This window comes from Symphalangus syndactylus, chromosome 14 (genome assembly GCF_028878055.3).
Source record: "Symphalangus syndactylus isolate Jambi chromosome 14, NHGRI_mSymSyn1-v2.1_pri, whole genome shotgun sequence".
NCBI lineage: Eukaryota > Metazoa > Chordata > Mammalia > Primates > Hylobatidae > Symphalangus > Symphalangus syndactylus.
In genome coordinates this window covers 117,667,811-117,688,773 of record NC_072436.2, presented here as the reverse complement: position 1 = coordinate 117,688,773, position 20,963 = coordinate 117,667,811, and the positions used below count along the sequence as shown (strand labels likewise).

At 65.6% G+C, this 20,963-nt stretch overlaps 1 protein-coding gene across 1 annotated transcript in view; it reads left to right on the top strand.

The window, feature by feature from the left end:
* Window positions 1-214: 214 nt before the first annotated feature.
* Window positions 215-20,963, top strand: part of CACNA1H (calcium voltage-gated channel subunit alpha1 H) — a 66,039-nt gene continuing 45,290 nt past the window's right edge. Inside the window, exons 1-2 of the mRNA XM_063616962.1 lie at window positions 215-296; window positions 546-862. Coding sequence (XP_063473032.1) covers window positions 564-862 — 299 coding nt within the window. The 5' untranslated portion in view covers window positions 215-296; window positions 546-563. The remainder of the gene's footprint in view (window positions 297-545; window positions 863-20,963) is intronic.

The window sequence follows — 20,963 nt, the reverse complement described above, 5'->3', positions numbered from 1 at the left end:
ACGGGCTCGAGGCTCGCTCGCTGCCTCACCGGCCCCCGGCCCGCGCCCCGCGCCCCCAGCCCCGGCCTCACCCGTCCGCCCAGCGGCGTCCACGCCGCGCCGAGGCCGCCGCCGTCGCCTCGGCCGGGCGAGCCGGAGCCGGAGTCGAGCCGCGGCCGGGAGCCGGGCGGGCTGGGGGCGCGGGCCGGGGGCGGAGGCGCTCGGGGCCGGGGCCGGGGCCGGGCGCCGAGCGGGGTCCGTGGAGACCGCGCCGCTCGGGCGATGCCCGCGGGGACGCCGCTGGCCAGCGGAGCGAGGTGAGACGCGGCGAGGACGCGCGCCCGGGACCCTCTTCAACTTGCTTGGAGCCGGCCGGGGAGCCCCTCGGGGTGGGGGTGGGGCCGCCGGAGGGAGGGAGGGGGCGGGCGGGGGCGGGGGGCGCGTTTGTCTCTAATAAGAAAAGACAAAGACATCCCGGCGGCCGCGGCTGTTCCGGCAGCTCCGCGCCGCAGGAGGCAGGGCGGGGGCGTCGCCACCGGCCCCGGGTCACCCCCTGTCCTCCGCAGGTGCTGCCGGCCGCCACCATGACCGAGGGCGCACGGGCCGCCGACGAGGTCCGGGTGCCCCTGGGCGCGCCGCCCCCTGGCACTGCGGCGGCGGTGGGGGCGTCCGCGGAGAGCCCCGGGGCGCCGGGACGCGAGGCGGAGCGGGGGTCCGAGCCCGGCGTGTCACCCTCCGAGAGCCCGGCGGCCGAGCGCGGCGCGGAGCTGGGTGCCGACGAGGAGCAGCGCGTCCCGTACCCGGCCTTGGCGGCCACGGTCTTCTTCTGCCTCGGGCAGACCACGCGGCCGCGCAGCTGGTGCCTCCGGCTGGTCTGCAACCCATATCCTTCCCGGCCGGCGGGGGGCGGGGGGCGTGGGGAGGGCGGGAGTCCGGGGCGCTGGACTCCTTTGGCGTGCGCCCCTGCGCGCCCCTGTTGGTGGGACCTGGCGTGGGCCGGGCGCGCGGGGGTGCAGGGCAGGGGCGCGAGGACGGCGCTCTTCCTTCGGAGAGTGGCGGGCTTGGGGGGCCACCAGGCGCCTCCGGACTCCCTTCTCCAGGGCCGGCTCCGGACCGAGAAGGTGGAAGCGAAGCGGCGAGGCCCCCGCGGGCTTAGAGGGGAGAGGAGTCGGGGAGGGAGGGAAGATCCTAACTCCTCGGGCCCCCAAGGGTGTTGGCCAGGACGAGAATTTCCCCCTTGCCCACCTCTCACTGTCTGAAGGTCCTGCCCGAGGCAGGCCCCTCGCGGGGGAGGGGGAGGCCAGAGGAGCTGGAGTCGGGGCGCAAAGTTTTCAGCCAGCGCCTGGTGGTTCCGACTGCGTGGGGAGACCCGTGGGGCCTGTGAGCGCTGCCAGGGCCTTTTCCATGGAGAGAGGCGGTGACGTTGGTTGTGAACTCGCTTTTTCTGGCTGAACTCGGTGATGGGGCTGATTTAAGTCATGCGCAGCTTAAGGGTGGGGGGGCAGGGAGGCAACTGGCACTACCCAGGGGGAGTCTCTTCTCCGCAGCCCCTTCCCTGGCTGGAGAGGAAGGGGCAGCCCTTTCTACTCTTGGCGAGAGCGGCACAGACTGCAGAGAAGGTTCCAGAACAGAGTTGGGTCAGGGCCAGGGGCATTTCTGGGATGTACACGGAGGTCCAGGGGGCCCCTCAGCAGGTGGCCTTGGGGGTGAGTCTCCGCATGCCCTGAGAAGGGCCTTGCCCGGTGCCTGTGTCAGGGCTGGGAGAACCCCACCAGCACCTCTGAGCCAGCAGCTGGGGTGGCTAGGCGGTGGCTGCTGCTCCGGGCCTGGGGACGGGGTGGAGAGACCCTGCCAGTAGACGTCCGCCGTCGGAGGTGGGGAGCCAGGCTGGCAGCAGGAGCGGCCTGTGTACACTTCCCTACCTTGTGTGTTTAACTGTACAAATATTAAACACAAAAGAGGAATCTGTACAAAAAAAGTCATAAAGCCCGTGTTTCTCCTTTCCCAAATCCAAACATCGAGTGAGTCAGACTCATCTCTGGTTGTAGAGAAAAAGGAGGCTGCCGTGGTCCCGTGGGCAGCCGGCCTCGGCCAGAGGGCTTCCTGGGAGCCCCACACCCACTGCCCGGGCGTCCTTGGCTTCTGTAGCCTGAGGGTGGTGTCTGCGGGTAGGTGGGCGTCCCCGGGAGCCGAGGTGCAGGCCCAGCCTTGAAGAGTGGTTGTAGATTTGTCTCCTCTCTAGAACTAAGGCGGGAGATGGTTATGCCCCTTTGTTCTGGTGGAAGGTGATTGGGTGTGGGGTTAGTCCGGCGGTGCCAGCAGGCCCTGGGGAAGGGGCTAGAAGGGACTGCACGGGTTGGAACGGGAGGCTGGCCCCGAGCCAAGGCCTGCGTTCCTTGTTTCCAAACGTGTGCAGGCCGGAGAGGGGAAAGAGTTGAGCAGGGCCTGGACTCTCCTCAGAGCCCTGGGCCTGGCTGTCCTGTCCCCTCTCGGCTGAGAGAGTTTTGGAGCCTGGCCCTGGTGTTCTGGGCTGGCTGTGTCTGTCAGGGCTTCCAAGGAGGTTGTTTGCATTGCTGTGTGCAGGGAAGGCGTTGGCTGGGTGGCCTCATGCAGGTGGGATGAGTCCTCCAGGGGGAGAGGAGGGCTTGGGCCAGCCGCATCACGTGACCCAGGCCCTGTCCCCAAGTGTCCTGAGGAGCTGTCCTTTTGGGCTTCGTGACCTGACAGGAGGATGCTCTGGTAGCCCGAGAGGGACTCGGGTGCTGTCCTGGTCTTGGAGGCTGGATGGTGCTCTCAGCCTGGGAAGAACAGAGCGTGCCCCATCCCTGGTGTCCCCAGGGCTCTCTGGGCTGGGAGAGAACGGGTGGTCAGCCTCCTGCCCTTCGATGGCATCCCTGGCTTGGAGCACTGGGTCTGCCTGCAGCACGGCGGGACCCCCACCCTTCTCGCCGACAGCACCTCTGGCACGCTTTGGCTCTCCCAGCTCCAAACCCAGTGATGTGGGGTGTCCTCCGTGCCCTGCACGCCAGGAGACATGGGAAGCAGAGCTTAGATCCCAAGCTTGGTTCATTCTTGGCCCCGTGGAAGTGCCTGTCGGTCAGGTGGAGTGGGCTTGTGGAGGCCCTGGCTGCATGGGGGTGGGTGTGACCGCCAGCAGATGCCTGGCCTGTAGAGAGGGTGTGTGTCCTGGCCTCAGAGAGAACCTAAAATAAGCTGGCAGGCCTGGACAGGTGGGGGATTGGCGGAGCCGGGGAAGCCCGTGTGGGCCGTGGCTGAGGCTTTCCAGAGCTCTTTAGATGCCTGAGAGTTGGGAGGGGGAGGCTTTGCAGGAGGCGGCAGGGGCGGTGGGCGGCTGGTGTGGCCGGGGTGTGTTCTGTAGCAAGAGGGTGCTTCCTGGGCCTCAGCGTCCCCTCCGCAGGGCCCCGAATCCCTCCCAAAGAGGGTGAACTCTGAGAGGGAGGGATAATCGGATTTGCTCAGGGAACCCACACACGGTAAAGTGACTCCGTGCTCCCCGGGGGTTGGCAGAGTCCCAGCTGCTGTCCGCCAGGCCCAGCCTGAGCTGGGGTTCAGTCAGCACAGGAACCTGGGGGAGGGCCCGCGTTTATCCCTGAACCTCTCCGGAACCCCCAGGTAGACGCCCGGCACCAGGGAGCAGGTGCGTGCAGGCTGTCTCCAGGGTGACTCCATCCCAGGCGAAGGAGCCTCCAAGGACGCCCTTATCCGTATTGATTGGCTTCTCAGAAATATAATTGTCTTAGAACTTTTGGGGCGAGTGCTGCTTCTCCTCCACAGGTTTATTTATAGAGGAAGGTGGGTGGGATCTGTGTGTTGTCGCCCGGCTGGGTTATGTGCTGCCCGGACGCCCGGGGTTCCTGACTCCGCGTTCGCCTGCGACACAGCTGCCGCCGTCCCGGCACACGGGCGGGGCAGGGCCCCCGGGAATGCTTGGAGGCCAGGAAGGGGGACCCTGCTTCGGTCCCTGCGAGAGCGAGGGAGGCGGGCTGTGGGTGTGTAGGGACCAGAAGGTGACCAAGGGGTGCTTGGGGGCTGGGGGTTGGCAGGACCCTCTGGGAGGTGTCTCCCAGGGCCCAGGCTCCGAACACCCCGTGTCACGGAGCTCTGAGGTGGGGAAGGATATATCAAGGTCATCCGGATGCTGAAGGGCAGAGCTGCGTGAGCCCATCCTGGCTCTGAGGGCCACGTGTTTGGCAGAGCACTGCCTGGGTGGGGACGAGCTGCGGGAGCCTGAGACAGCCCTTCATGACATCTCTGAACACTCGGCGCTGGGGCTGTCACGCTGCTCGGCGGGCGTCCCCCAGGAGTGTGAGAGGGCACACGTCTGGAAAGGGCCAGTCCCGCCTGCACCCGCCTCCCCGGGCTCCACGTGCCCCGCAGGCCGCGCGTGGGCAGGACGGGGCTGGTCGTCCCCTACTGACCTTGCATCGCGGGACCCTCTTGAACACTTTGTCTTAGCAGCGTCCGGACATCTGAGCTGGTCTCAGAGCGGCTGCCTCAGTGGTCAGAAGTCACAGGCCCAGGAGGGCCCAGAGCCGTCCCGTGACCCCTGGGCCTGAACTCCGAGCTGGAGGTCACTCGGGAGGGTGGGGCTTGGCAGAGGCTCCGTCACAGACCGGACGTCCCTTCTGCCTGGGTGGACCAGGATGTGAACTCGGTGGTTGTGCCCGACCCCACGGCCTGGCTTCTCTCCGCCGTGCTATGGTGCGTGTCTCCCGGGGACCCTGGGCTGCCCGTGCCTTGGCCCTGGCGCCCTTGCCGGTATTCTGACAGGAAGGAGAGTTGCAGGGATGGGTCCATTAGTCTCTGAAGCCAGCGACTGGCATCGCACTGTTCCTGGGACAGGTGTGGGTTCCCGCCGAGCCCTACGGCCTGCCCACGATGGGGCTGGATGTGTCCCTGCCTCCTGGGCTAGTATAGGGTGGGAGAGGCTGCCTCCCCACCCCCACAGCTGATCCTGCAAGGAAGCAGAGACACAGATGGGGCTGAGACGGGAGCGTTGCAGGGCTCAGGGGGAGGGGCCTTCCCACCCACCGAGAGCTGGGGGAGCCGTGGGGGCAGCTCATCCTTCCCGGGGCGATGGGAAGAGAGGCCTCCGGGGGTGGCGGCAGGGTAGGGGTCCGCCCAGCGCCTGTCGGAGTCGTTCCTTCCCCTTCATGGAAGCGTCAGGGCCACACGCCCCGTGGGACGTCATCTTGTTCCTGCCAGGAAGTGGGCGTGACGCCAGCAGGCTGAGCTCACCCTCCGGGTCGGGGCTACCCCGATGGACTCAGGACTCAGGCCCCGCTGGGGAGGAGGGAGGAGATGGAGCCCAGAGCAGGCCAGGCCCTGGCAGGGACCGCGCGCCTCCCAGACCCGCTTCTGCAGCCGGGGCTGGCGGGGATGTGACCTTGGTGGTTCCTGAACCACTCCTGCCCGGCCGCACCCCCGGCCCCGCGAGGCCCCAACTCAGCCCGCACCGCGGGGACCGGGCAGGGGTCTCGGGTTTCACTGTCCTTCTGTCACCCGGATCCTTCATCGCTGGGATCGTCCTTGGCATTGACTGACCTCGGGGCCCCTGTTCACCTGCCTGAGGCACTTCAGGGTGGAGAGAGTCCCTGGGCTCGGCCTTCAGCCCCTGGTGGGGGGGCTTGGGGAGCGGTGCAGAGGGGGGAGAGCCTCTGAACGCCTTGGCAGACGTCTTCATGGCCAGGTCCCTGCAGAGTGCCCGGGTGTCCGTATCCTGGGGTAGAACGAGACTGGCCTGAGCCCTGTGATGGAGGCAGAGTGGGGGCCTCTCGGACGGTGGGGTGGGCCAGACGGGCAGATTCCATGAGCCCGGTGGGCACAGGAGCCTGTGCAGGAGGAGGCGTTCGGACTCAGACCTGGATGGGGTGTGCCGAGGGAAGAATGAATGTCCAGGCAGAGGGACAGTGCAGGCCCTGAGGTGGGGGGATGTCTGTATAGCACATGGGGGGGAGGGTGAGGGGCAGGGTGGGCCGTGGGGAGGAGGTCTGGGCGTGTGGCGGTGGCACACCAGCATGATGACCCAGGCCCCGAGCCTGCCCTCGGGAGCTTGAGGGCTGTGAGGAGGCAGAGTGAGGGTGGGGACGGCAGGTGGTGGGCTGGCCTGGGGCCCAGGGTCAGCTCTGCCTCTAACTGGCGTCGCAACTGCTCCTTAGGGAGGGGAGGCCTGGGGGCCAGGCTTAGCGGGAAGTCGATGAGAGAGACGGGGCTGGAAGGGCAGGTGATGGCCGCGCAGGGACAGAGGCTGGGAGTGGGGAGCGCTGGTGTCCCACACCCTCAGGCCCAGAGGGTGTGGCTGCTGCCAGCCCCTAAAGGAAGCTCTCGGACTCGTGGGTGACATGTTCTAAGCATCCGAACTTCATTCTTGCCGGGGCCGGCTGCGGGCGCCCTCCCTGGCCTGGTGGAGCGCTCAGGGGTGGTTCTGCATGCTCCCCTCGCCTCCCCCAAGGGTGAGAGCCCAGGGCGATGCGGCCCCACCAGGCCGGGCTCCTGGACCTGCAGAAGAGACGTCCCGTTCCGGGGTCAGGACAGGAGGAATGCGGGGGAGGGGCCGGCCTGTCAAACACTCCGGGGATGGATCCACAGCAGCTCTGCTGGCTGCGTCCAAGCCACGGTCGCACAGTCAAGGTCAGGCGAGGAACGCGTTACCTTTGTTTATGCAGATGTCGGCCAGGCCGTCCGTCCAGCCGCCTGTGCCGAGCCTGCTGTGGGAAGGGTGGGGACTGTCCCCGCCCGTCCTCGTGAGTGGGCATTCCCCTCCCTGGCACGGGAGAGGAGCTTGTCCTCTCTTCAGTGGTTCATGTCGGCGTAACTTGGAACAACTCTAAGTCGCGCAGGCCCAGGTTGAATTTCCAGGCTGGAGATTAAAGACCGGCCACTCACCCTGGGCAGATACAAGGGGTGAAGTCAGCCGGTCGCGCCCTGAGCGGTGATGTACGGCCGCCTCGGTCAGAGATGGTGGGGGCGGGGCTCGGGGAAGGAGCTGTGCTGGCTGTCAGCCCCTGCCCGGCTCAGGAGAGCTGGCAGCGGGTCCGGGCACCGTCCCCAGAGCACTGTGCCCGCCGAGGATGACAGATGGGGACCGAGTAGCAGCTTGCCGTGGTGCAGGGGGTGTGCCGCCACGTGGCCGCTGGTGTCCCTGGCCTCCTCGCACACTCCTCGCGGGGTGGAGGTGGGCCCGGGCTGACGGGAGAAGCGGGCCGTTGGCGGGGCCGGGAGAGCCTCAGGCTTTGATGAGCCGGACGGTTGATGAATGTGCTCCATAAGGCCTCCTTTGTCCTCTTGCTGCCGCCTGGACGCTTGCCGGGAGCGGGAGCTGTGGGCAGAGAGAGTCTTGGGTGTGGGTGTGGCCGCCGCCTGCGTTTGGAGGCCCAGTGCAGCATTGGCCCCGGGAGGCCACAGCACCCCATCCTCGGGTGCGCGGCCGGCAAGGACCAAGGCGTCGGCCCAGTGCGGCCCCCACCCAACCTCGGTGCAGCCCTGGGCTCCTTGCCCATGTTGAGAGCAGGGCTGGCAGAGAGAGGACCCGGAGACCCCCACACTGCCTCAGGGTGAAGAGGCCCCTCTGATCCCCGAGGGGTGTAGACCTGACACAGGTGCACCCCCAGCCCCGCTTTGATGTCTGTGGAACTGGCTCCTGCAGAAAAGGCCTTGGGCGAGACCTCAGCCTCGGCTGGCTCCGCTGGACTCGTCTGACCCTGGGCTGCTGGTGGTGTGGGTGCTTCTGCCGTTGGCGACTGATGGGAGCGAAGCTGTTCCCTTTTGGATGGACTGTTAGGTGACACGGGATGTTGGCATTAATGAACGCCGTCACTGAGCCGGTGGCAGAGGTGGGGGCAAGGCCTGGGGTCTGGGTACATAGCGGTCTTGGACAGCAGGGAAGGTGCCCGGAGCTGGGTGGACACAGACCACATCCGAGACCCTGGGCATCTGCAGGGGTATGCTCAGCTGGGGTGGGGGGTTCCTGCTCACCGTCTGTCCCCTCTGTCCCACCCGGGTTCTGCCTGCCCCTGAGGGCAGGCTCCAGGTGGGGTTGGGGCCAGGGGGAGGGCTTGGAACCCCGCTCAGGGAGCCCTCGCCTCTGTTGACCCCCAGGCCGCCCTCTGTTCTCATTCCTTCTCTCCTCCCCAGCTGTCTGCACCTGGGCAGAGCCCCCTGGCGGGAGGTGGTTGTCTCTGGGCCCCTCACTGGCCTGAGGACTGAGGTGGAGACACCTTGAGGCCTTTTTTGGGCAAGGTGGTCTTTAGTAGCCCCAGATGTTAAAGACTCAGCCTCAACTAGGTGGAGCCTCCTGGGATTCTGGGGTCTCCCTGGCCGCAGGAGGGGGGTCAGCGAGCCCTGCCAGCCTGAGCAGTGCCTCCACGTGTGCCTCAGTTTCCCTGTCACACCACTTTGGTCTGTCATCTAGGTCACTGATGGAGTGAGGCTCCCAGCAGGTGGGTGGGAGAAGGGGCCAGATGCGGTCCCGGGAGAGAGACTGTCGGCCCCGTCCAGTCGGTGGGTGGCCAGTGCGGCGGCTGATGGGGGACAGACCGCTGGCCAGGCCCCACGCCAGCCCTGTCCCCGTCTGCGAGCAGCACCCGGACCTCCCGGGTCCCCTTGCTGCAGCCTACCCTTGGGGCCGGCCTGTGGGGTGGGCCTGGTCAGACGCATTAATGGAGCTGCAGGCGAGGCTCGGGGCAGACCTTTCTAGAAGGCAGCAGAGCCATCACAGTGGGTCAGGCTGTCCTGTGAAGTTCGAAGTGGATTGGCAGAGGTGGCACCAAGGCGCCCGCTCCGGACCCTGTCGGGGTCATGTCGCCTCCTGGCCATTGGTCTTCTCATCTGTGAAATGGGCGTGCTGCCCTCCTGGCCTCTGGGTGTGTAGCGGGGACTCCTTGTCCCCACTCAGTCCCCAGGGTGGTGCAGCACACGGGATCCTGTCAGCCCCATGACCCGTCGCCCTGGGCCTCTGGCCTCCAGAGGCCCCTACCTGTGGCACTCTGTTACAGCTGCCCCCGGCTGGGGTGCCCCCACCTGCCCTCACAGCTGCGAGCAGGGGTGCAGGTGCCGGGGGCAGGCCCCCGGCACCTGCTTGGCCACTTCCCCACCTTGCCTGCGGGCCCCCCGGAGGGAGAAAAATGGCCTGTGAGCGGGAGGTGCTTGACGCAGTAACGGGAGTCAGCCCCTTTCAGGATGAATCGCGATTGGTCGCCCACTGTGTCAGGCTCCTCCGACGAGGAGCAGCCCCCAGAGAGAGAGGACGCTCAGCCGTGAAATGGGTCATTCAGAGCCTCAGTTGGCGCGGGGGCTGGTGCTGCAGTTGTGTTTCTGTGCCCTGGTTAGAAGCTGCCCCGCACGGCCAGCTCCTGCAGACACCTGGAGTGGGGGGTCCATCCTAGGAGGAGCCGAGCGTCTTGGGACGCTGTGACGGGGTCTGGGGGCCGCACTTGGCTCTGGTGAGCGGGGAACGAGATGGATGAGACCCGGGCCCCACTGACGCCAGAAGGGCAGTGTCCAAGCTGGGGGACCGTCCGCCAGGGCTGTGGCGTGAAGGCCGAGGGGGTATGACCCGGGTGTGGGATAGTCCCAGGTGGCTGGAAACAGCTGTGGTCAGGTGGGCGAGCAGTGGTCAGTGGCGCAAGGCCCCTGGAGCACCTCTTCTCACGGCCCTTCCGCAGGTGCCTGGCCCTGCGGCCATGCGGAGCTGTCCTTGGCTCCAGCCTCAAAGGCTGTGGGGGTACGGTGGCCGGTGCTCCTGCCTGCCTGGACCTTGAGCTCGTCTGACTCTGTGTTTGCTGTGTGTCCCTCACTCATCACCCAGCCTCTCTCTTCTGGGCAGGTGAGGCAGCCTGCAGAAAGGGGTAGGTGCGCGCCAGTCTGCCTTGGGGGGCCGATCCTGGGTCCGGAGAGGCCACAGCCGCCTCCACCAGCTCTGCCATGGACCTTGAGGCTCGAGACTGCGCCCTGATGCCCATCTATAGGGCGGTGGGGGTGGCCTTGGCCCAGCAGGGCCAGGTGGGCATCGGGGGCATTGAGTGGGGCCCAGGTGGAGCGGGGCCCAGGAGGCAGGTGCCTGGGTACGGTGTGGAGCTACGAGTCTCCCCACGGCACCTCGTGCTCCCGGAAGGGGGTGCTGGTCTGGCCTGGGAGTGTCCAGTGAGCAGCCGGCCTGTGCCCAGCCCCCTCTGAAGCCCCAGCCACACACAGCCCTGCCTGCCACAGAGGGGAAACCCGTGTCCAGATGGCCAGAGAGCGGCCACGGCCTGCCGGCAAGGTGTGGAGGGGCGAGGGTCTCTCTCGGGGCCACACACACAGTCCCTGCCCTGGCCTTTGCGGGCTGCCGTCAGCCCTGGCTGTGGTTTGATGTGTCAGCCTGCATTAGCGCCTCATTAAAATGGATGGGAACTTGTCCCGGCTGCTGGGGGAAGCTGGCCGCTGTCTCTGAGGGTGGCTCAGGGTACCGCCTTGGCTGGTAGCTGGGACCACGCTCGCCCAAGCCCACTGGGCCACGGGCTGTCGTGCCAGTGCTGACCTCACGCTTGGGTGCTGGGGTGAGCGGCCCCGGGACGCCACCTCCTCTCCCTGGGAAGCCTGGTTGTTGTGGTGAGCTGGGCTTCGTGGCAGCCACCTCAAAGGGCAGGTCTGGGGACCCTCCCGCCTGTGACTCAGCGGCTCAGCTTCTTGGTTATTGAGGAGGGGAGAGGCCATGTCTGGCTCAGCTGCCCCTGCCCCAGCCGAGGAGCAGCCGATGGGTGTGGCCTGTCGGTGCTGCTGGGTGTGAGGCTGCGTGGCCGCTGGCCGGGTATGGAGGCCGGCGCAGGTGTGGGGGCACTTCTGCCTCTCCTGGAAGCCACAGAATCAAGGGCCCTGGGCCTGAGTCCCTGACACAGAAAACCCAGGACGCCTGTTCAGTTACGTTTGGGTTTCAAGTAAGTAAGAATGTTTTAGGGTGAGGGGTGTCCATGTGGTGTTTGAGACGGACAGCAGTGTCCTCAATTGCAGGGGTGCAGTCCGAGGCCCCGGGGATGCCCGAAGCCTCAGATTGATGAACCTGTCCTGTACGTACTGTTTTTTCTTTTCTTTTTCGAGACAAGGTCTCACCCTGTCGCCCAGGCTGAGTGCAGTGGTGCAGTCACCCCTCACTGCAACCTCGATCTCCCGTGTTCAAGCGACCCTTCTGCCTCAGCCTCCCCAGGGGCTAGGATTAGAGGTGTGAGCCACCACGCCGGGCCTCATACTCTGTTCTTTCAGCCTGATAACTGAGATGGTTGCTAAGTGGCCATCGGGTGGGCAGTGGCCTGCAGTGTGAGTCCACTGAGCACAGGGGCGATTTGGATCCCGGGCGGTGCCGAGCGTGGCTACACCAGGCTCACTGCTGTACAGAATGGGGCACAGTTAAAACCTGGGAGTGAGGCCTTTCCGTCGGAGACCCTTTGGATATCCCTTCTGTGAGATCCTGGCCCTCAAGCCCCGCAGAGGGGCCTGCTGGGGTTCTGTCTGTGGAGCTGGGGTCTGGTGGTGCTGCCCTCACTGGCCGGGCTCAGGATATGCTGCTTGGGGTGGAGGGTGGCTCTCCACAGCCCTGGGGTCTGGAGGAGGTGTGGGTGAGCCCGTGGCCCCGTTTGGGTTTTTGGGGGTGGGTCGAGTCGCCCCTTTTGCTGGTCCCTGGCTTCGCATATGTGTGTTTTCTCCTTGGGTGCAGCAGGCAGGGCCCCTCCGTCCAGCATGGGCTGACCTCAGGGTGGTTTGGCTCCATGGAGTTCTGGGGCGTGAAGGACACCTGTGCAGGGTGGGAACAGTGGCGCTGACCTGACCCAGGCAAGGAGGGGGCTGATGGGGCAGGAGGAGCAGAGAAGGTGCTGGTGTGTCTGGGCCCGGGAGTGGGTGGGGGTGCAGCAGGCACCCGCTGACCACCATGGTGCGATTGCTGGGGAGACAGGGGGGAAGAGCAGAGAGCACACGAGGCACAGGCCCCATTGGAGGAACATTCTAGAAGCCAGATGTAGCATCACAGGAATGGCCACAGCGGGCCTGGGGGCAACGGCTCAGAAGCGGCAGACCCAGACCACAGTTGGTGTGTTTGAAAGCTGGGCCTGCTGGTCCTCCCGGGCCACGCTCTTTCGTGACAGCACAGAGTTTTTATTTTGTAACCTTCCGTGGAAATCTGGGTCACTCAAATAAGGAGGATGAGGCCGATGGTCACAGGGAGCCGCGTGGGCTGAGCCCCTGTCCTGCGTACTCACAGCCGGGGAGCTCCAGGTGGAGAGAGAGGCGCCCGGGCCTCCCCACCCTGGGCTCCGGTGCATCTCGGCATGGGGGTTCAGGCAGCACAAGCCAGCCCGGAGCTGAGGCACCCTCCCTTTTCCTCGCCAGGCGCAGCTACGTCCCCCCGAGGCTGTTGCCAGGCGGCTGCACGCTGGGGATACCCCTCCTGAGGATGTAGAGGGGCTGCCTCCCCGCCCCCGCCCCAGCTCACAGTGCAGGTGGCTCCCGGCTCTCCTGAGCTGTGCTGGCCTCCTCACGTTCCCCACCAGATGCACCCACCCGCCCAGGGTTTCCTTTCTCTCTCCAGGAGGTTTGGGGCTGGGAGCTGGTTCCCCTGTTCCCCTCGAGAGGGGTGGGTCCTGTGGCCCCTGCTTGGGTGGTGTCTGGGGCCCAGCCCGGCCGTGTGGGGCAAGAGTGGCGGGCACGCTGGCCCATGCGTCTTGTAATTGTGGCGCCTCTTTCTGGGCTGAGGCCCCGTCTCGGTCCTCCTCGTGCTGCTGGCACTGTAGAGGACGCGTTCCCATTTGTGACTTGGGGCTGGGTGACTCTGAGAGCCGACGCTGAGATTTCTTGTTTGTGTTTTCTCGCTCAGGCTCGGAGGATGGTGAGGCCTGGGGAAGGGGCAGCAGGCCTGAGAGGACAGTGGGTGTTGGAGTGAGGGTGCCTCTTGCCCCCGGGGGCAGGCGGAGTGTCCACGAGCAAATCCTTTGCGTCCGGAGTGGGGTCTTCGCTGGCCGCTCCGTTCCTCTGTGTGGGGAGCGGAAGACAGGAGCTCCCTGTGGCTCAGACCCTGCTCAACTCCATGGCCCCGGGCCAAGTAACGGTGCCCTGAATCCCGGCCCCTGTCTTCCTCTCAGCCCTGCCGGGGAGGCCGCCGAGGCTAGAGGGCCCTCTGGCCAGCCCAGCACCCACGCGTTCCTGTTGTTGGTCTTTTCCCAGTTTCATTGAGAGGTAATTTATCCCCCACCTAACTCGCCAATAAAGGGTCCAATTCGGTTGTTCTTCCTGTGTCCTCGGGGTGGTGCAGCCCCAGCAGCGATGGGTTCCAGAATGCTCTCCTCGCCCCGAGAGGAGACCCTGCAGTCAGCTGTCTCGGCGTCTCCCGCTGGCCTTTTCCGTCTCTGAGGTTGGCCTGTTCTGGACGTTTCCCGTGTATGGGATCCCACGCGGTGTGGGCTCCTGCGCTGGCTTCGCTTGAGCTTCATACGGGTCGGTCGTCGCAGCGGCAGAGCCCTGACCCTTCCGCAGTTAGACGCGCCCTCATGTAGACGGGCCGCGGTGTTTATCTCTTCACCACTGGTGGATATCTGGGCCGTTTCACCCTTTGCTGCTGTTCATGGCGCTGCCGGGCCGTCCCTGCTCCAGGTTTGGGGGAAACCCTGGCTTCGTGTCTCTTGGACGTAAATCTGGGAGCGAAGTTGCCGGGTCAGGCGGGAACAGTGTTGAGTCCTGGGAGGAATGGCCAGGCTGTTTTCCAAAGCGGTGCCCACCTGTTGACCCACCTCTCACCCCCAGCTTTTGGGTCCCTGAGCGGTGGTTCTGCAGCAGTGAGTGCTGACAGCCACACCCAGCTGGAGTCCAGGGCTGTGGGCAGTGGACACGGCCCTTCCTTTCCTCGCCAGCCCTTTGGGGCGTCTCCCGTCGGGAAACGGCAGCCCCTGACCTGCCCCGTGGGGATGAAACGGGGTCTTTGCGGGGGGCCGTGGGGTTTGGGCCTCCTGTCAACAGCCCGTCCTGGTGGGTGGGGCTTGCCGGCCGCCCGCGAATGTCAGGAACCTTGGAGTCCTGACGCACAGGGGTGCGGGGGTGATATCGGCACGGAGCGGGCAGGGTGACGCCCGGGCCGCGGGTGGGAGAATCTGGCGTGTGTGTTTGCACGGCATCCATTCCTCCATCCGTCCTCTGGAGAATTTCAACACCCACACTTGGAATAAAAAAAAAATTATTAATGAGCTTGGTGCGGTTGCCATGGGAACCTGTTGCTAATGAATCTCGGGGGTTTCCTGTTACCTTTGCTGAGCTGAGGAAGGCTGGAGCCACGCTCCTCACCGCGGCGGTGCCACTAATGGGGTTGCCATGGCAACGCCTGTCACTAATCCCCAGCTGCTCCTGGTTGACCGGCCCGGCCTGTGTTACATAAAGCGGTTTGGCCCATGCAAGCCGGCTCCTGGCTAGAGACTCCGAGACCCCTCCTTTGCTCCCGGAAAGGAGCCCACCCCTCCTTCAGGGACACACCTAGACACGGGAAACGGGACACCTGGAGCCGTGGCGCTGGCGTGTGCTTAGAAAGTGCACCTGCGAGGTTGAGGCGTGGCCTGGCCGTCCGTCCACGGGGCCCGGGCTGCCCACGGCAGCAGGTGCCCGGTAAGCACTCACCCCACCAGTGCGTGGAGCACGTGGGCCTCGGGAGCCTGTTCCCTGAGGCCTGGAGACGGCCGCTTGTCCCCAAGGCCTGGTGACCGCACCTCTGTCTGCCCTAGGCCTTCGAGTTGGGGGACGTTTTGTAAGGAGCCGCTGTGCCTAGGCCAGAGATGTTTTCGGAGGGGGTGTCTGTACTCCGAGAGGTGGACCAGAATTCCCCTGGGGCACGGTATTGGGAGACCACAGCGGCCTCTGGTGCCCCCGCCCTCTCCAGTTGGGGCGGTTCATGTGGAACCCCCCCCCCCAGTGACAGTCTCTGCCCAACTCACCCCGATGAGCCCACCACGTCCAGTCTGTTTGGACGCTGGCCATCCAGCAACCCCCATCTCCTCCCTCCCAGGGCCTGAGGCCTGCAGTCCCCGAAGTAGGAAGGTCTAAAGCTGGTGGAGTCCATGCAGTCCGACCACCCACCGCGGGGCGTGGTTCTAGGATGGGGCCAACGATGTGGGGAGGCTCCTGGGCGGACGGGGAGACTGCTGGACTTGTAACTGTGGCTCCTGCCTGGGCCGCTTTGAGGGACCCTCCAGCTGCCCTGCCGGGTGCCCAGGTCACCCCAGAGTTGGGGAGATGTACCTGCAGGCAGGGAGGGCTGCCTGGAGGTGGTGGCAGGTGGGGTCGGGGTGGGGAGGTTGATGATCCAATGTGTCCGGTGGTCCTCAGTGCCCCCCGAGCCCCTCATGCATCGTGCCTGGCTGAGTTGGCGCTGTGTCAGGAGCCTGCTGGGCCCCCACTCATTGCTTTCCAGACCCTTCCAGAGTCCCAGGGCACCATGCCCCACTCTGGGTGCCTTGTCCTAGGGGGATCGTGGCGCCCCCCAGCCTTGCCCTCCAGGCCTCTCCTGGAGCCTGAGGCCCGAGGAGGGGTGAGGCTGTCTGCATCAGGCACTCCCTCCTCCTCAGCCCGCTCCCCACTTTAGGGGCAGAGAGCACACGAGGCACAGGCCCCATTGGAGGAACATTCTAGAAGCCAGATGTAGCGTCACAGGAATGGCTCCAGCGGGCCTGGGGGCAAAGGCTCAGAAGCATTAGACCCAGACCACAGTTGGTGTGTTTGAAAGCTGGGCCTGCTGGTCCTCCCGGGCCACGCTCTTTCGTGACAGCGCAGAGTTTTTATTTTCTAACCTTCCGTGGAAATCTGGGTCACTCAAATAAGGAGCATGAGGCCGATGGTCTCAGGGAGCCGCGTGGGCCGAGACCCCGTTCAGGGGGTGTCCCGCTCTGAAATACCCTGGCCCGTGAGCCTCTAGGAGGTGGGCTGGGGCCGTCCCCTGCCTGCCTGGGGTGAGTCTGCCCACAGTGGAGTCTTAGGGTGATGCCAAGGGTTTCTCTGCCAGGGTTACAAGTGCGTGGGCTCGGGTGCTCCGTAAGCACGCAGCCTCGGCAGCAGGAGATGGAGGGAGGGAAGGTTCTGGACTATTCTAGATACCAGAACACTGCATGCACGTCCCAGAGCCTGCCTGGCAGTGGCCGGTCTTCTTGTGGCGGGGTGGGGCTTGCTGGGGGTGGGGGTGGGGCTTGCTGAGGGTCTTAGCCTGGATTGTGGACGTGGACAGGCTTCCTTTGCTGCTGTGTTCACTGTGGGCGGCACCGTGACTGGTGGCTGAGTCTTCTGCCCCGAACAGCACTTGGTGAAGGGCTGGCATCAGATGATGCCTGGGCTGGCAGAGCCCCAGACTTCCTCTCCCACCCTCCGACACGGGCGTCGTGGACTGGGCTGGTGGGGTGGGCCCCAAGACGGTGGCAGGGGCATTTGCCTTGGTCCTCGCCAGCGTGCCCGCGGCCACCACGACTTTCCCCAAGCAGCAGCAGCAGGGCTGGGCAGGCGCATCGCGTGTCTCAGGTTCCCCGTGGGCAGCGGCCCCACGCTCCAGCCTCTCCCGCCGAGAGACACTTCAGAGCTGTGCGATCTGTGCTTTTGCCGCCGCCCATCAGCCGGCTCCTGGGGTCCCGGTGCTTCCCTCGGAGATCAGGGAGGCCCCAGCCCGCTCCTCCGGGTGGGCCACAGGCCACTGGGGGCAGCTGACACCACTGTGGCTGTGGGGGCTTCAGGCCGGCCGGCTGGCCGGTGCTCATTCCCAGGGGCGTTTGTCCGTCTGCCTCCCAGGCCTGGTCCCTGGCCCCAAGGTGAGCGGGGTCCGTCTAGAGCCCAGGACCGGGTCCCCTGTGAGGCTGGACATGGGCGTGTGCGACCGCCCAGCACTGCAGTCACGTTGGGAAGCTCAGGGGTTTGGAGCTGGGCGGCTGGGGTGTTTTTCTGAGCATTTGAAATATGGCCTGCCCACGGGTCGGGATCAAGGATGTTTTAATTCCTAATTTAGACTGTTTATGTGCAGGGCTCAAGTCCCGGTGGGAAGAGACAGTGTGGGCTGAGCCCCCCTCCCCCCCCTCGCCTCTCCAGGGCAGCCTCCCGGCTTACAGCGAGCTCTCAGCCGCTGGGGAGTGTGGGGTCTGCCTGTGGGTGTGCCAGGGGAGGGGCCTGACCTCTGCACCCTGACCCCAGCCCTCCCGGGTGTGTCCCAACTGCAGGGCTACCAAGGCTCAGCCCGCCCTGCTCCCACCCACCCCAGAGCCTTCTTCGTGAGGGGCGGGCCCCTCCCCATGCCTTCGGGCCTTTCTCTGGGAGCTGAGGTCGCACCGTGGCTGTGGGGCAGCAGGGCTCCCTGGGGCGGAGCCAGCGGGACAGGGCCCGAGGAATCTGGGGCAACACTGGGCAGACGCAGCCGTCAGCCCGGTTTCCCGTAAAGAGGCTGGGAGAGAGACAGAGGCAGGGGAGGGGAGGGGAAGGGGGTGGATGGGAGGGGACGGGCCTTGAACAGCGAAAGATGTGCCCCCCACACTGGCCTGCGCCCCCCACAAGTCCAGTGGCTGTCGGCCTTGGGATTTGGGGGTTTTCCAACTTTAATCAGGGAATACATCTGTCTCCCCTGCGTGAGTGATCTGTGGGGCCTGGTCGGCATCCTGATTGTGATGCTGACCGAGTTTGCGGGGCTCTCCTCGTGCCCCCACGATCTGGACAGGGGTTTCGGGGTGAGAGAAGCTGGGCTGTGTTGGGTCCCCTCCCCGTGTGCAGGAGGAAGGGGTCAGGAGACCAGGGCATGGTGGGGCAGCTCCCTGCTGCGCCCCCTCTTTCCTGTGGGCCGTGCAGGTTTTCTTTTTGTTCTGGGTGCTGGCCCCGGTCCTGTGGGTCAGGGTTCAAGGCGCCAACCCCTCATTGTCTCCTTGGCTCAGTGGCTCCCGTGTGGAGGGTTGGGTGCCTGGTCTGGGGACCTTCTGCTCCCCAGGGGGACAGGTGCAGCCAGGTGTCAGGACAGGGCAGACCCTCCCTCTAGCTCTGCCCCCACCCGCTGCACCCACAGCCCCTCCCTCCCTCTTCCTGCACGCCCTTGGCTCCCTGACCCACTCCACGGCCAGGCCGTGGGAAGGTCTCTCGGGCAGCCTGCTCTGTGGGGCCCTCCTGGGCGGGCTGGGCGTCTGGGGGGCTAGCTCCGTCCTTCCCGCTTCCTGGGCCGCCCCTTGGCCCACAGGGACCACCACCCTCCCTCCCTCCTGGCGTCCCTGGAGCTCTGCGCAGCCTCCCACCGTCCACATCTTTGCTGCCCTCTCAGTCTGGGCAGATACTACCCCCAACTCGGCTCCGTCTCCGAGCACCCGCTGGGTCTGAGGCGTCTGTTCTGGGCTCTTCTCACCCACAGACGAGAGGGTCAGGGCAGAGCCTAAGGGCAGGGAGCAGTGTCCATGGGTGTGGGTGTCTCCACAGGCCGGGCGGGTGCCAGGACGGGCGCTGGGGTCCAGGTGCAGCATGGGGCTCGCGTGGGCCCCCCTGCCAGGTGCTGTGGGATCAGAGCAGGTCAGCTCAAGGTCCTGGGGTCTCTAGCAGCCTTCACTGAACTCTGAAGCCAGCCTGCAGATGCCAGGACGTCCCTGGGAAGATGCTGGGGTGGACAGGGCCCCGGGCCGCAGGGGATGGGCCGCGCACGGTGGGTGTCAGGGGCGAGAGTGGCTGCGTGCCTCGATCCGGCTGGCCCAGGCGAGTCTGCCTTTCCCGCTTGGCAGCGCCCCTGGAGCTTGGCAGGGAGTTGGGGCTGGGGCACCCCCCACAGTGTGTCACCTCAGCCTTCCCTGTTGAGTAGAAAAGAGCTTGGCGAGCCAGGCCGTGCTGTCCCCAATGTTCCAAGCTCTACCTGGGCCCCCCTCACTCCGTCCCTAGGCTGCCCCCAGGCGTCCTCCCCTGTTAGACAGTGGCAGCGGGGCTGCCCTCACCCTGCCCCAGGCCTGGCCCGCCTCCATCTGGGGTGGCCGTGGGGTCCCCAGCAGGACACGTATGTACCTGTGTGTTGTCACGCGCATCACCCACTCTGTGGAGGGAACCCCGAGGCGTGGGAGCAGCGGGTAGTCTGCACTCCACGCCGCGGGATCCTAGCAGGAGCTCCCAGTTTCTGTAATTAAACGATTTATTATTAAAGCAGCCGCTTCCCTATAACCGGCTTCCTGTAGTCACAGGGGCAGACCCGCCTGCATGGGTGTGGGGCAGGGAGGTGCATGGGGTGAGCTAGGGCACCCTTCTCCCCAGGGCACCCAGGGGCGGAATGGGCTGCTGCTGCCCGGGTGCCCCCGAGGACTCCTGTCCAGGCCTAGGGCTGTGGGCTGGGAGGACTCACAGCTTTGCTCCTCTGAGGCGGGGCAGGGGTTGTGATCAGGGCCAGGACGGCCCCGTGGGGACTCTCGCAGTCACTGGCCCTAAGCCTTGTCCGTCCTTAGCAGCTGGCCCCAGGGACACCAGGGCCTTGCAGGTGGGTGCTGCCTGGGAGGGAGGGGAGGGGTGGGGCCAGAGTCCCAGGGCCGCAGACCTGCCCTGGGTGTGGCGTGGAGAGCCCTCCGTGTGGCCGTGGGCCTGGGGAGTTGGGGAGCCCAAGTGTCCTTGTGGATATTGGGGTGTCGAGGTGTGGGGCAAGTTGGAGGTCCTAGCATGTTTAAGCGGCTGATGGGCACGAGCTGGAGGTGCCCAAAAGGCCGAGGCTGGAAGGGGGCAGCAGATGGGGTGCTGGCGGCCAGGCAGGGAGGAACGGGGTGCGGAGCTTTGCAGGGGTTTGAGCGGGTGGCATCGGGAGGCCCAGCAGGCATAAAGGTGGCCAGAGCCCCGGGGTAGGGGGACGCCCTTCCGGAGTGTGGGACGAGGCGTGCTCCCCCACAACCTGCAGAACAGTGGCTGCGCCTCCGGGCCTCGGGCCCTTCACGCTGGTGCGGACGGACGAAGCCCAGAGCCTCTCCTCCTGGGTTCTGTCTCTATTTACTTTTTTAGTATTTAACACGAGAAATTTTTAAAAATTATTTACTAACTCACTTAACCACAATAATAAGCCCTTTGTGTGTTAACATAACACATTCTTTTATGGAAAAGGTTATATTTCTCAAAACGTTAAAAAAAACTCAGTGAGAAGAGGGGCTGTGTTTTGCAGTTTTGCAAGACCCTCTCCCTGGCCTGGTGGAAGCATCCTGGGATGCCCATCGGAGGGGTGAGGGAAGGAGGGTGGGGCTCCCCGGCTGCCGTGCTGAGAACCACTGGTCTAAACCAGCAGGCTTACCCCGGGGGAATTCCCCCACTCCTTCTGAATGCTGTGGGCATTGACCTGTGCACACAGTGGGGCCTCACGTCACGTGGGGCTGTGGGCACTGACCTGCGTGCACAGTAGGGCCTCACGTCACACGGGCCTGTGGAAGTTGACCTGCGCGTACAGTAGGCCTCCTGATACGGGGAGCTGTCACCTAGCAGGCCTCACAGTCCATGCAGCCCTGAGACCCACCGCAGAGCCGTGGCCCCTCAGATGAGGGGACTGAAGCAGAGAGTCCCCAAGGAAGGGCAGAGGTCCTGGCAGCCTCAGTTTGCTCCTCCCTCTCGTGGCACCCGGCTGAAGTCTCCCGTGGGGCTCCTGGGTTCAAGGCCATCCCATGGCCACGGGCCAGGTGCCTTTCTCTCATTCCTCCTGGAGCCCACCCTTGGTGGGGGCCATACCCCAGAGCTCAGGACATGGAGGTAACTAACGTTTCACAGCAGCCAAGCGTGAACTTAGCCCATTGCTGCCAGGGTGGGGGGCTCCATCTCAGGGTGCTGGCATGAGGCTTTCAACAGCTGCGGTCAGCGCAGCCCACCTGGCCCAGCCTGGACTCTGCAGGGTGGCAGCTGGGGTGTGGCCATGGGGAGGGAGGGAGGGAAGGATGGGGTCGCCGTGGCTCTTGAAGGGAAGCCCCTGCCACGGTCAGGGCTGTCTGGGCCCCTCCCCCAGCAGGGGCAGAGGT